Raw genomic sequence first — 13,843 nt, forward strand, 5'->3', positions numbered from 1 at the left:
TCTCCTTGCTTCCCGCTCGCGCAGGCGCGCTCGGCATGGCGGACGAGGAGATCGCGGCGCTCGTGGTGGACAACGGCTCCGGCATGTGCAAGGCCGGCTTCGCCGGCGACGACGCCCCCCGCGCCGTGTTCCCCTCCATCGTGGGGCGCCCGCGGCACCAGGGCGTCATGGTGGGCATGGGCCAGAAGGACAGCTACGTGGGCGACGAGGCGCAGAGCAAGCGGGGCATCCTCACGCTCAAGTACCCCATCGAGCACGGCATCGTCACCAACTGGGACGACATGGAGAAGATCTGGCACCACACCTTCTACAACGAGCTGCGCGTGGCGCCCGAGGAGCACCCCGTGCTGCTCACCGAGGCGCCCCTCAACCCCAAAGCCAACCGCGAGAAGATGACGCAGATCATGTTYGARACCTTCAACACGCCGGCCATGTACGTCGCCATCCAGGCCGTGCTCTCCCTTTACGCCTCCGGCCGCACCACCGGCATCGTCATGGACTCTGGGGACGGCGTCACGCACACGGTGCCCATCTACGAGGGCTACGCGCTGCCCCACGCCATCCTGCGCCTCGACCTGGCCGGCCGCGACCTCACCGACTACCTCATGAAGATCCTCACRGAGCGCGGTTACAGCTTCACCACCACGGCCGAGCGGGAGATCGTGCGCGACATCAAGGAGAAGCTCTGCTACGTGGCCCTGGACTTCGAGCAGGAGATGGCCACGGCGGCCTCCTCCTCGTCCCTGGAGAAGAGCTACGAGCTGCCCGACGGGCAGGTCATCACCATCGGCAACGAGCGCTTCCGCTGCCCCGAGGCCATCTTCCAGCCCTCCTTCCTGGGCATGGAGTCGTGCGGCATCCACGAGACCACCTTCAACTCCATCATGAAGTGCGACGTGGACATCCGCAAGGACCTGTACGCCAACACGGTGCTGTCGGGCGGCACCACCATGTACCCGGGCATCGCGGACAGGATGCAGAAGGAGATCACGGCCCTGGCGCCCAGCACCATGAAGATCAAGATCATCGCCCCGCCGGAGCGCAAGTACTCGGTGTGGATCGGCGGCTCCATCCTCGCCTCCCTCTCCACCTTCCAGCAGATGTGGATCAGCAAGCAGGAATACGACGAGTCGGGCCCTTCCATCGTGCATCGCAAGTGCTTCTGAGGGCACCGTGGGCGCCGTCGCCCGCCCTCGCGAGCGGGGAGCTCCTCCTTGGAGCGGAGTCGCCCAACTGCTCCTTATTTTCTGTTTTAACCTGGTCATTAAGGTACCGGCTGCATAGTAACCCATCCTGTGCACCCCAACGGGGTTGTGGMCGGTTCATTAGTATTAGTGAAGAGCGGTGACCCCTTAGGCTGTAGCTCTGTGGCTGACTAGTCCCCCGCCGTCGCTCTTGCCCTCTGGGGAACTACACAAAGGGTTGGCCACTTTGCACTTGTAACACTGATAAACGGCGCTGAAGTAGCCTCATCACCTCTAGGTTTGTCACAGCCAACCTCTTTGTAGGAAAGTTAATAAACTTCTGAGTCTCAAGACTGAAAGCTTATCTCATATTCTTTCAGAAAGGGCTCTGGATCTCGCCACTGCTGGGTGCTGCGTGATGTGAGGTTTGGGCTCAAACCTGGGCGGTTGCTGTCTGCTTAAGCTTGGACACCTTGCTGCTCCCCACCTTAAGCTTGGACACCTAACTTGGACACCTAAATTTGGGGAAACACTGGGCAAAACGTGTCGCCTCTTAAAACTGGCTGCGCTGCCTTGTGCCACTCRGACCATTTTAAGAGCTGTTGAGAAGGGAAGCGTGAGTGGTATGCGGCTCCCGCAGCCTTTCTGTACTTTCATGGTAACTTGGCTTTTTTTAGAACGTAAACAGCCCATCTTGTCTGAAAAGCTGGGGTGTTGGCACAGGTTTTTAGGGAGCAGAGGAATAGCTTGCCCTTTTTTGGGAGAAAAAGGGCAAAGAGGCGAGTGTCGCCGAGGCAGCCTGGGGCACGCGTGGCTCCTGCTCCGGGACGTGGTTGTGCCTGGAGAGAGGATGAGATGGCAAAAACCTCCTTAATCACCATCTTCCCTCATGCAGGTGCAACCTCAGAGGGTTTCCCTGCCCTCTGCTCTCCCACGCCTCGGTTTTGGGGTGAAAAGGCGCTTTTTGCGTTAAGCTGTGGCGGCGGGAGGTGTGTGCGGGGGCGGGGGGGAGCGCAGCCGGCACCCCCTCCGCCCCGCCCCGCGCCGCGCGGGGCTCTGCGTGCGCCGCGCCCCCGCAAGCCCCTTTTAAACACCCAGCCGCGCGCCCATTGGCTCTCCGGCGCGCGTCATCGCCCCTTCCGCCAATCAGCTGCCGCCCCCTAGCGGCTCTCCCCTTCCTTCGGTAGACTCGCTTTCCCAGGGTGCACCTGCGGCGGGGGGGGGGGGGCGGTTCCGTTTCCGGCGCAGTCGGTGGGCGGCCGGCGCTGAGGTGGGGGCCGGTGCCGGTCTGGGGGTTGAGACCGGTCCTAGTGCGGGCACGGGCCTGGCCTGGGGCGGCGGGGCCGGCTCTAGGCCTGGCCTGGGGCGCCGGGGCCGCTTCTAGGCTTGGTCTTGGCGGTTGGTGCCGGTCTGGGGGTTGAGACCGGTCCTAGTGCGGGCACCGGGGCCTGGTCTGGGGCCCCGGAGCTGGCTCTATGCCTGGTCTGCGGCGGCAGGGCTGGTTCTAGGCCTGGTCTGGGGTGTCGGGGCTGGTTCTAGGCCTGGTCTGGGGCGTCGGGGCTATTTTTGGTCCTGGTCTTGGCGGTTGGTGCCGGTCTGGGGGTTCAGGCCGGTCCTAGTGCGGGCACTGGGGCCTGGTCTGGGGCGCTGGGGCCGGTTCTAGGCCTGGTCTGTGGCGGCGGAGCTGGTTCTAGGCCTGGTCTGGGGTGTCGGGGCTATTTTTGGTCCTGGTCTTGGCGGTTGGTACTGGTCTGGGGGTTGAGGCCGGCCGTAGTCCGGTCACCAGTGCCTGGTCTGGGGCGCCGGGGCCGGTTCTAGGCCTGGTCTGGGGCGCCGGGGCCGGTTCTAGGCCTGGTCTGGGGCGCCGGGGCCGGTTCTAGGCCTGCTCTTGGTGCTTGCCGGGGCCTAGCCTGGGCGGCTGGGGCCAGGGGCTGGTTCGAGTCTAGTCTTGGCGCTGGCTCTAGGCCTGGCCCGGGCGGCCGGCGCAGGGGCCGATGCGGGGCCTGGTCTGCGGGCTGGGTGTCGGGCCGGTGCTCAGGGCGGGCTCATTTCTCCGCTCTTGGCGCCTCCGCTCCCGGTGCTGCGGCCGCCGGAGGTCGCTCCTGCCGGGGCCCCGGTCCCGGGTGAGACTTGAGCTGGCTTTGGCGGCCCCCGCTGCGCCCGCGGCCRTTCCTCAGCGCCTCCCTTTGCCTCCTTCCCCGTGCGCAGGGCCGCGCGGAGCGCGGGCACCATGTCCCTGTGCGAGTGGCACATCGCCGTGAAGCTGGCGGACCAGCCGCTCGCCCCCAAATCCATCCTGCGGCTCCCGGAGACGGAGCTCGGCGAGTGCCCGCTGGGCGGCTGCAGCATCTCCTACCTGAAGCAGCTCATCACCGGGAAGCTGCAGGAGTCCGTGCCGGACCCGGAGCTCATCGGTAGGGTCCTGCGCGGCCCAAGGGCCTCTCCCGGGGGCTCTGCTCAGTTTCCCAGCAGCTGGGGTTAATTAGATGCTAATTATATGTGCGTTTCACTCGGAAGTGTTTTAGTGGTACCAAAGTGTCCCKCACTAAGGGAAGCTTTGGAAAGCTGTGCCCTCTCCCAGATCTGATCTACTGTGGTCGGAAGCTGAGGGATGACCAGACGCTGGATTTCTATGGCATCCAGTCTGGCTCCACTGTTCACGTCCTGCGCAAGTCGTGGCCTGAGCCGGACCAGAAGCCGGGTGAGGCTTGGGATAATCCTCAGCAGTCCTTGGGATGAGCTTGGTGTGGGGTCCCGTGTGACTGGGGAGCAGCTTTTCCTGGGATCCRCTTCAGAAAAGCGGGTGTGGGATTTGGACAAGGCCCTGGCCCTTTTGTTGGAACTCRCTGCTTCCCAAGCAGCAAATGGGCGCTGTGTTTCCTTGCTGGCCGAGGAAGGAGTCGCGGGATGCAGAGAGCAAACTCCCCCTCCGTGACTGAACCGCTTCAGGGTGTTGCCCGCGAATCACAAACGCAGCGGCAGGTCGCTGCAGGTGTGTCCTGCTCTGCCAAACCGTGGGATGAAACCGGTTAATTTAAAGTTCCTGTTTCAACACCTCCTCATCCGTGTGGGAGGGTGTGTGTACATATTTTTGCGTGCCTAGAAGCTGGGAGTCTTTTTACCATCCCTGGGCATTGCCTTGGTGAGCTGTGGTAAGCAGTGAGGCACTTGCAGGTGATCTTCTGTACCCTTCTTCCCGGGATGAGATGAATCCAAGGGATTACAGAACCACCGTTGCCCCTGCAGCAAGGAAGCCCTGAAAGAGGCTGGAAACGCTCACAGCCCTGCCAGCAAGGAGGGASTGACGCTCTGCTCTTGCTCTTCCCGCAGAGCCGGTGGATAAGGTGGCAGCCGTGCGGGAATTCCGGGTCCTGCACACAGCCCTGCACAGCAGCCCGGCCTACAGGGACGCGGTGAGTGCGGYGGCGCTTCCCGGGAAACGGCGACGTCCCGGAGAGGGGCCCTTCGGCGACGCCGCTGGGCCCTCCGCTTCCACGGGCAGGTCTTCAAAATGCTGGGGAACAAGGAGTCCTTGGACCAGATCATCGTAGCTACTCCTGGCCTCAGCAGCGACCCCGTCGCTTTGGGTGAGGCTCAACGCGAGCCGGAGGGTGCAAAGAGAGACGGGGAAACGTGGTTGGTGTTTGATTCGTGCCGTGGAGGAGGGAGGGAGCGCTTTTCTGTGGAGAAGGCGCCCCTTTCTGACACGTAAGGGTGCCAAGCATCTGCTAGAGAGGCGGTTAAACTCCGCTATAGCGTTTGGGGATGGGCACGAGCTGGAGGGGAGCTGGCGGTGCTCTTTCCTACTGCTAAGGGTTGCAAAGATGTTAGCAAGGGTCAGCGTTGGACCCGCGAGTTCGTAGCCTCGGGAGAGGTGGGAGCAGGCGCCAGGGCTGAGCAGGGGCGGCCGACGCTGCGCCCGGGAGCAGGAGCTGCCCTCGGTGCCTGGGCAGGAGCCGCTCTGCCCGTGGGAATGTGCTTGTGCCGCGGAGTCTCTCTGCGGAGACGTGGAGGGTTGTGAAGGGAACAATGAGGGGGTACTCACGGTGCCGGCTAGTGACTCAGTTCCTGAAAAACAATAAATTATTTTTGGTTTTCCCATGGCTCTTGTTTGCCTGGCGGCTGTGGGTTTTCTGTATCCTGCCTCTCACTTGTGTTTCCTGGTCTTCCCAGGAGTCCTGCAGGACAAGGATCTCTTCTCCGTGTTTGCAGACCCCAACATGCTGGACACGTAAGTTCACGCTTGGCGCAGTGGCCAAGCAAGGCCTGGGTGCTGCTGCTGCWGCAGCTGCTCTTCTCCGTGTGCCGGAGGTTCTGCTCCCGTCTGCCAATGCTGCTCCCCCCACGCAGGGATTCAGGGTAGGGCCCTTATCCAGCGACAGAAAAGGGGGAGCTGAGGCTTTGCCTAGGGCGTTGATACGCACATGCCTCCAATACTGCACAGGCCAAAGGATATTTTGTGAGACACAGGGCTATCCGTGCGTCCATATCACGGGATCAAACCCAGATTCTGTTTCTCACAGCAGAAATTTACTCAGGAGATGTGTGAAATGGGGGAGTCACCACAGGGTTAGGAAGGAGCTTCCAGCTTTCCGATCCAGGCCCTCATCGGTGCCGGTTCCACTGAAGGTGTCGACAGGAACAGAGAGGGGAGGATGACTCCCATGTGGGGCTCTCCTGGGAGGTCTCTGCGTGGCTGTTGCGAGTGCTTCTGCCCGTGCTGAGGCGCTGCTCTCCGTGCCCGTGACGCATCCTTCCGCTCGTCCCTCCAGGCTCATTCCCGCGCACCCGGCGCTGGTCAACGCCATCGTGCTGGTGCTGCACTCGGTGGCGGGCAGCACCCCGCTGCCAGCCCCGGAGCCCTCCTCCCGCAGCCTCTCGGCCGGCTCCTACCGGGAAATGCCAGGTGGGTACAGCCCGCGCCGTGCTCACCTCTGCTGCCTCGTCTGGAAGAAGAAAGAGTTTGGAGTTTGCGAGTTCGTGGTCGTCCTGTAGATGTTTTGTCCCGAGGGTGAGACTCATCTGGTCCACGTCCGTGTCGGAGCCTTCCCCAACTGAGTTACAAAGCACTTGGCTTCACTTGCCTGCAAACAATGGGCTTGAGCTCTTGCTGGTGCTGAGGCCTCCCTCCTACTCAGCACTTCAGCTGGAGCTGGGCCAGGGCCCTGGGTCTCCCCGGGATCCTTGTTTCCTGCCAGTGCCCGCTTTTCCGCATCTGGTTTCTCCGTTCCGTTTCAGGCGGCTTTCTGTTTGAAGGTCTCTCGGATGAGGAAGACGACTTTCACCAGGTGATYGGGCAGCTCGCGGGCCGGCAGTGTTTGGGAGCTTGCCATGTGGATTTGGCAGCACTGCCAGTTGTTTTGCTGCTGGCTGTTGGCGCTTTGTTTATAAGCTGGTGAATGATAGATTGAAAGGTTTTCTGTCAACGTCTGCAACAACGGAGCCTGGGAATAGGCGCCTCTGATGGCGTGTGTGTGTGTGTGTGTGTGCACCGAGAGCTCCACGCTTGGCTTTCACGTGCTGTGGGGAAGGGATCCTGGGGCTGGTGGGCCCCGGAGCCCGCAGTCACGGGCGTGGGTTTGTGTCCCCTCCGTGCAGAGCACGCGATCGACGCCGTCCAGCAGCGCGTCCGGCTCCCGGCCCGCCTCCCTGGGCTACTCGGGGGCTGCGGGGCCGCGGCCCATCACGCAGAGCGAGCTGGCCACCGCGCTGGCCCTGGCCAGCACCCCGGAGAGCAGCTCCCACACCCCGACTCCTGGCACGCAGGTAGGAGGGCAGCGCAGCAGCCGGGCCTCGGGAAACCACCCGCTGGGCCGGGGGGCTCCGCGCAGGCCTGTGGGCCCCGGCCGGGTGGTTCTCTGACAACTGGGGTCTCAGCCCCTTTGTGGAGCAGTAACTGGAGTAATCGGCTCCAGTTCTGGTGGCAACCGCGGCCTCCTGATCCTCACACAACCTGTTTCCTCCCAGGGTCACTCGTCTGGCACCTCCCCAATGTCATCCAGCGTCCAGTCGGGAACGCCCATCACCAACGACCTCTTCAGCCAGGCCTTGCAACACGCCCTGCAGGCCTCTGGGCAGCCCAGCCTGCAGGTGAGTGTCTCGGCCTCTTCCCTGGGAGCCTTGGAAAGTGCGGCGTTGGGTGCTGCGGGGTGGATRTGGGTCTTCCATCCGCCTCCTGGAGCAGGGTGACCGGCTGGAAGAGGGATATCGGAGAGCGATGTGAAGCATGGCGGGGGTTTCAGCAAGGCTTAGGGCTTCTTTTGTCTCCCGTCTGTAGAGCCAGTGGCAGCCCCAGCTTCAGCAGCTGCGAGACATGGGCATTCACGATGACGAGCTCAGCCTGCGGGCCCTGCAGGCCACCGGTGGGGACATCCAGGCCGCCCTGGAGCTCATCTTCGCCGGGGGCGCTCCGTAGCGTYGGGCACCCCGGGGCGGCTGCTCCTGCCCTTGCAAGTGGCCACGGGCTCCTCTTTGGGAACCCTGGCCAAGGGCATCCGGGCGCTCCCTCCGTCTTCCCCATCTCCCTGCGTCGAGGCGACCTTGGCGCTTTGCAGCGTGCGGAGCAAGATCGGTGGCGTTTTTTTTGCTCCGAGAGCTGTGGCGTCTGCATTTCTGCAATCTTAGCTGCTTCAGCACATTCCCCTGCTCGCTGCTTTGCTCCTGCCCACCTGACACGCCTCAGGCTGTTCTGTTTTACTGTCGTGGTTCCTCTGTCTGACTGCATTAAACGGCCTGTCTTCCTTCGCCTGGTTGTGATCCGTCCCGCTCAGCAGATCCCAGCGGCCAGGGGTTCCTGCCTCAGCAAGGCCAGGAACCGCTTTGCCTCTTGCAGGACTGTGGYTCCTTCGGCAGAGGGCACTAGCAAAGCGCTGCGGTGTTGGGTACGGGGCGAAGATGGGGTGTTGGGAGCGGAGTGTCCTGCACGGGCTCCAGTTACCCCCTGTCTGAAGGAGCTGGTGGTTCTGTGGAGAGCTGCTCTCAAGGGGGGAGCCTCGAAGAGGCATCGTGTGGTCTCCTTCCCTGCCCTCGGCTCTGTGGGAACGCAGGGAGAGCCCTGCAAGCTGACAGGAGCCAGGGGCCGCGCTCTGGTCACCACAGGGTGACAGTAGAAGCACGACAAACACAGGAGGCTGGAGGCTGTCGGCGAAGAGCGCGAGGAGGGCCTTGGGAGGAGTGTGGTGTGTCCTGCCCAGGGTGGGCTGTAGCGGGGCTCCCAATGTGTCTTCCACGCGTGGGAGCCATGGTGATGGCTCCTGGACTCCAAATTGGAATTCCGTTCGTATGGGATGCAGGCATGGGTGCGTGACGAGCTGGATACGCAGCGGCGCCGGCTCCATCCGTCAAGACAGCGGCACAAAGCCGGCAGGCGGTTTGGCCGGTGGGGCCCGTGCAGCGCCAGGGAAGCCGCAAGCAGGACGTGGTTTCCCGCGTTCCAGCTGCCTCTTCTCCCCGCTCCCTTCGGAGCACGCGAGTCCTTTGTTGATGAGATCTCGGCTGCCGCGTAGCAAGTGCCGTATCCCGGGCAGCCTCGTGCCTGTTAGSTGCTAATCCTGTCGAGAGGATTAGGAGCCTCTGGGGGCTGTTGCACAGTGTCACCCCCTCTCCCCTCTTGCGGACGTAGTCCAGGAGATGCAGAGAGGGAGAAGGGCGGAATTCCTGGCTCCAGAGGCCCCTTGTGCTCCCTGCCCTCGGCACCTGCCGGGTGCAGCCCACGCAGCGATCCGTGCAGCACGGAAGCCCGTGTGTTCGTTTCCGTCCCCTGCGCCCTGCCCTCTTGCATCGTGGAGGAGCAGACAGAGTGTGTTTCCGTGYATCAGCCCTGCGCATACTTCTGTATTAAGCTTTTTTTTTTTTCCTTCCATATATTGGCTGTTTCCACTTCTCCCTTTGGCAGTAGATCCCTGAGGAGTGACGGGATGTTGTGCATGGAAAGAATTCCTGCTGTAGCACACGTGGCTTGGCTTGGAGGGCCCCGCCAGACACCGGCCGTAGCAGGGAGGAGCTGGGCACCGGCTTCGCTCGTAACGCGATTGCACGCGCTCCACTTCCCCGTGTCGCCTCCCTGCCTGCCTGGAGCAGACACGCGCGGCACGCGGGAGCACCGAGAGCGCTGGAGGGGAGGAAAAGGCCCTGCGAGCTGCTGACAGAGGAGGAAGGGGCTGTGTGACAAGGGCTGGGCGCAGGAACTCCTGCTTTTTGGAGCAAATTTTGATGAGTTGCCTCGCACCTGCGTGGCCTTTATGCCCTCTCCCTCRTTCCACCCCTGTCTGGCCTCTTCCCTCTCTTCCCAGGCCAGGTTTGCTGGCTGCTTCCTCGCCCGGATGAGAGGTGCGTCCGTGCCCATCGGCTCTTGGCTCGTCTGTATCCTGCCCGTGCATCCGACCTTCCCCTTTTCCTCTTTTCCCCTGCGCCGTTTCCCAGTGTCTGCATCCCATGCGCCTCCCCCTGGTGCTCTTGGAGCAGCCTGGAGGAAAGGGTTTGCCCGGAGGCCTTCCAGGAGGCGGGGGGCCMAGCCGCGGTTCCCCCGGGGGTGTGCGCCGCTCTCGCTGGGGACTTTCCATTCCTTGCACCGAAAGCGACTTCTCGGTTCGGTTCCCTCGCCGCCGCTCGCGGTGCGCGCAGGGGAAGCGGGCACGGTGGTGGCAGCAGCTGGGCTCTCCTGCAGCGCTTCCGTGGCGCTCGCGACGGTCCTCGTCCCGGCGCGGGGCCATCCGCGCCGGAGCTTGGAACGTCTCCGMTTGGCCCTGGCGGTTTCGGTTTGCGTACGACTGTTTCAGGCTCTTCAGCCCCGGTTTCTTGTGTTAAATGACTGGTGCGAGATTTCCCTCCCTCCTCCCACGTAGCCCTCTCATTTCTGAATTAGAGGGGTTTTTTGCCCCCGCTTCCCCAAGCAGCCACAGGTTGTTGAATGACTCCTGCTTGCAGGGCAGGGGCTGCTGCAGCCTCCAAGGAGCCAAATCCGTGTTGGGGGGCAGGAATCCCTAGAGGAGAATCCAGAAGTCGAGGCAAGTGACAAAGCGCAGCTCTCCCCGCATCACATTCCCCCTAAAACCGTGGGGCTCGGTCGCTTCCTAGAACAGTTTAAAGAACAGGGGGAAAAGGGATTTTGGTGGCTTTTGTGGGCAAAGCCTCCTTGAGGCAACGAGGCTCCATGTGATACCGACTGGGGAAGTATTTAATAAAACCAGGCCGATTTCTGGGCAGCTGACCGCTTTAACATAGCGATAGCAGAAATGTACTGAGAATGTCATGCTGTCAAAGTATGTTCACTTCCCAATTACAATATTTTTCTTCTATATTTAGAAAGTTATGTATAAATTAACGCTGCGTATGAATTTCCCTCTGACTTTTAATGGTGTATGTAGCCCTAGCCCTGCTTATTTTATAGGGATGCTTGGTGAGTTTAATGAGAATATGGTAAAAACAAACAAACAACAACAAAAAAAAAAAACACCCAAAAAGTACAGTGAGAGGAAGGTTAAGGTCCTCATGATGTAACTCCCAAAGCTGAAAAGTGACTGAGCTCTTCTCTTTGAAGCTTATTGGGTCTGGAAACTTAAACAAAAAACACCCTTCGCTTTGGGGATGAGAAGTGCGACTTTGGGGAAAGTTTTCGAGCCTGCCCAGCCCACGTGTGAATCTTGCGGGCTGCTGTCCCCTCGGCTGAGGCTTTTTGGTRGCTGCTGAAATGAGCAGCTTGGTGAGTGGAGAGCGTGACGCGTTCCTGCCGGCGCGGAGCGTGTTGGTGACTCAGGGGAGCCCGGCGTTTCCAAGCCATTAATAAAGGCAAAAAAATGGGTTGCAAGGTGTGAGAGCAAAAACTCCTCTGCCCCATAAACACATATTGCAAAGAGAATATAAGAGCAGGCTGAGGGGATGTGCAGCGCTGATGAACTTTCCGGCATCTGGGGGCCTGAGATTCAGCGACCTTTGGAGCCAGAACTGGGGTCTTCGTAACGAACGGACCCCACTGGTACTTTTATTTTACCACAGGGAGACTTGTAGCCTCTGTGCCTCCCTACAGCACGGTGACACAGAGGAATCCCCAAGGAGTCCCCCAGTTTAGCAGCAGTGGCGAGAGGAGCCGCGTTGCTGGGAGAGCTGGGTGGCGGGGAAGAAAATTGTCACTTAACCTCCTTAGAAAAGGAGCCTGTCGCCGGTGACAGCCGAGCGCCGTAATCCCCTCGTAACGCTCAGCACGCGGCCCGGCCTCCCGCGGGGCGCCCGCCGCACTGTTTGCCTCCTTATAATTGGATTGTTTGCACAGGGCGTCATTCCGGGGAAGAGGAGGGGAGCAGTTGTGGCTCCGGAGGGCTTGGTCCAAGGTGTAGCTGCCTCTGAGTAAGTGCTGCAATCCCCAAGGCTGCTCCGTTACGCAGAATTTAATCATCCCGTGGATCCTGCCAGCTGAGGCTGGCCCAGGCAGTTTTCGTGCCGGATGATTCTTCCTCCACTCCAGCTCTTGCTYCTCTTTTTCCTTCCCTCCCGACAGCCTGTGATCTGGTGGCTTACGGCTTCCTCCAGTTGCTTTCCATGGCGAGCTACGTGGGAGCTCCCGGGACGCAGAATAAGCGGGATTCACGGCCCTCATCTGCTTCCTGCGCGAGGAAGGGCAGATGGGAGGCGAGAAGAAAGGGCAGCTCTTCCCTGCGCGGGCCAGCGTCCCCTCTGAGCGCTTTGACAGGTCGCGGCGGGGAAAAACAAGCGCAGGGCCTTGAGCACATGGCGGCACGCGGAGCTGCTCCCACTCACCTGCTGGAGGGGCCTCCCGGCGGCTCTTGGAGAGGGCTCTGCGAGCGGAGGAGCCCCCGGCACCAGCTGGAGCCAAGGACGGCGCAGAGCTGCAGACACCTCCTGCGTCATTTGGCTGAGCGTCGCTCGCCACGGGCCAAGATAGGAAGGCATTTCAAGAGATATGACACTTAGACGTCTCTCCCTTCCTGGCGGGACAGCTATCGGTGTTGCAAGTGTTCTAGCGTGACAAGGTCAACCTAATATCTTTAAATGAATTTACTTTTCTAAGCAGCCTCCACTTAACGCTGCATGCCTGGCCAGCTCACGAGGGTGTCTCCTGGCCCTTTTCCCAACAGCAGTTTGAAGTGGCTCCCTGGGAAGCAGGGGATTTGTGATGAGTCCCCGGAGGAGAATGTGGAGTTGGATTCCACCCCATATTTATGTCAGGAAACATAGGAGTGACCTGTGGAACTGGACCTTAACTTGCGCGTTACCAGGAGCACTGCATGGAGCTGAGGCCAATTTGAGACCACTCCATCACAGACTTGGGCTTTTGGCAAGTCRAAAGGGTGGATTATTTGAGCAAAGATGGTTCTTTCTGCCCTCCCTGAGCGGCATTTAGCACACAGGGTGCTCGGGTCTCGCCCTAAACTCTGATGGTTTTTCTGGGGGCAATTCACTGCACTTTGGCATCAAGGCAGGATGGAGAGGGAGGTCTATGACCTGATCAGCCCTGCACATTTAGTCTGGCTTAAACAGCCTCTGGAGATGAACTTCCACGAAAACAGCGTGTCTGGAGAGGCTGTAGTGCTGGAGCCGGTGCAGGGCTGCAGCATCAGGAAGGGGGTGGCTGAGATGGGCCTGGCTTGCTGCGGGAATGTGAGTGGGAGCGAGGAGCGCATCCCGATGCGGTAGCTGCTGATAACCAATCTGCTTGGCTTCCTCCCCTCCGTCAGCGCCTCGCTCCGGTGCTCAAGAGCCGAAGGACCTGGCAGCTGGTGCCAAGAGAAGCAGCGAGTGGAATTTCACTTTCTTCCTGTCAAAGGCCATGCTAGTAAGTCTAAAAGGCAAAATGCAGAGGAAAAATGGCACGAGTCCTGTGCTGAGGCAGGGGAAATGCCGTAGGAAAAGATCTGCCCCTTGAGGCCTCTATATCTGTCCTTTATGCCGTGACCAAAAAGGCCACTTTTTGGTACTTTTCTGGCACGGTCACAGCTGGTRGCAGCCTGAGCTCAAGCTGTGCCCGGCAGGTTTCTGGAAGAGCTGGCACAACAGGGAAAGGTCTTGCCCGGCTTTCCCAGGGATAAGAATGTTTGGGTTTTGGCAGTGCCCGTGCTTTCTGTTGATGAGTTTAGGCTGGGTTGCTGAGCGGGGCTGGATGTCGTCTCCTCCTTGGGCTCTCTCCATCAGTCACACTCACCGCTGCTCTGAGGGGCTCGGGATGCCAAGGCYGCTCGTAGGGGGAGCGGAAGGTTTTGGGGGCGAGTGCTCCGTTTTAATGAAGACCCTTCGCTCAAGAGTTGTGATTTGCTTGCTGGCGGTGGGATGCTCCGCACTCTCCGTGCTTTTCCCATCTGCTGTGCTGGTCACTGGTGTGCAGAGAGCTCAGAGCAGCCTTGTGTCATTAGCATGAGCTCCTGCAGCCGAGGACCTGGGGCAAGAGCGGCCATCAGCTGTGACCCCAGGCTCTGGTTTCCCCGAGACCTTCATCTTTCTCCCGTGGGTTCACCGGCCCTTCTCTGTGCCCAGGTCCGAATGCAGCATCTGGGACCTGTGAGGGGAGAGCAGCTGGAGAACGTGACTCATCAGGTCCCGAGAGACAAAGCAGGTAACAGTTTATGCRGCGGCCGTCTGCATAGCCCGAATTCTGGTGGATGCAAATGGTTGGGTCACTGCCTTCATTAAGGAGCCAGCGTGGGTTGTTT

At 60.7% G+C, this 13,843-nt stretch overlaps 2 protein-coding genes across 3 annotated transcripts; both read left to right on the forward strand.

The window, feature by feature from the left end:
• Nucleotides 1–13: 13 nt before the first annotated feature.
• On the forward strand, nt 14–1,477 carry LOC112950999 (actin, cytoplasmic type 5). The gene has a single exon (XM_026043623.1). It carries the CDS (start codon nt 36–38, stop codon nt 1,164–1,166), a length of 1,131 nt encoding a protein of 376 aa, XP_025899408.1. The 5' UTR covers nt 14–35; the 3' UTR covers nt 1,167–1,477.
• Nucleotides 1,478–3,367: 1,890 nt separating this feature from the next.
• On the forward strand, nt 3,368–13,693 carry UBL7 (ubiquitin like 7). Of its 2 annotated transcripts, XM_026043633.1 has the most exons (11): nt 3,368–3,598; nt 3,766–3,885; nt 4,515–4,597; nt 4,687–4,771; nt 5,358–5,415; nt 5,957–6,090; nt 6,423–6,472; nt 6,783–6,950; nt 7,152–7,274; nt 12,875–12,972; nt 13,668–13,693. In XM_026043633.1, coding segments are annotated over exons 1-11 (1,104 nt in total). In that variant the 5' UTR covers nt 3,368–3,414; the 3' UTR covers nt 13,669–13,693. The 2 variants fall into 2 exon arrangements, with proteins under 2 accessions (XP_025899418.1, XP_025899417.1); XM_026043632.1 differs by lacking the exons at nt 12,875–12,972; nt 13,668–13,693 and adding an exon at nt 7,462–7,894.
• The last annotated feature ends 150 nt before the right edge of the window (nt 13,694–13,843 follow it).

The sequence above is a fragment of the Nothoprocta perdicaria genome, unplaced genomic scaffold (assembly GCF_003342845.1).
Source record: "Nothoprocta perdicaria isolate Ctin4 unplaced genomic scaffold, notPer1 scaffold_332, whole genome shotgun sequence".
Classification (NCBI taxonomy): domain Eukaryota; kingdom Metazoa; phylum Chordata; class Aves; order Tinamiformes; family Tinamidae; genus Nothoprocta; species Nothoprocta perdicaria.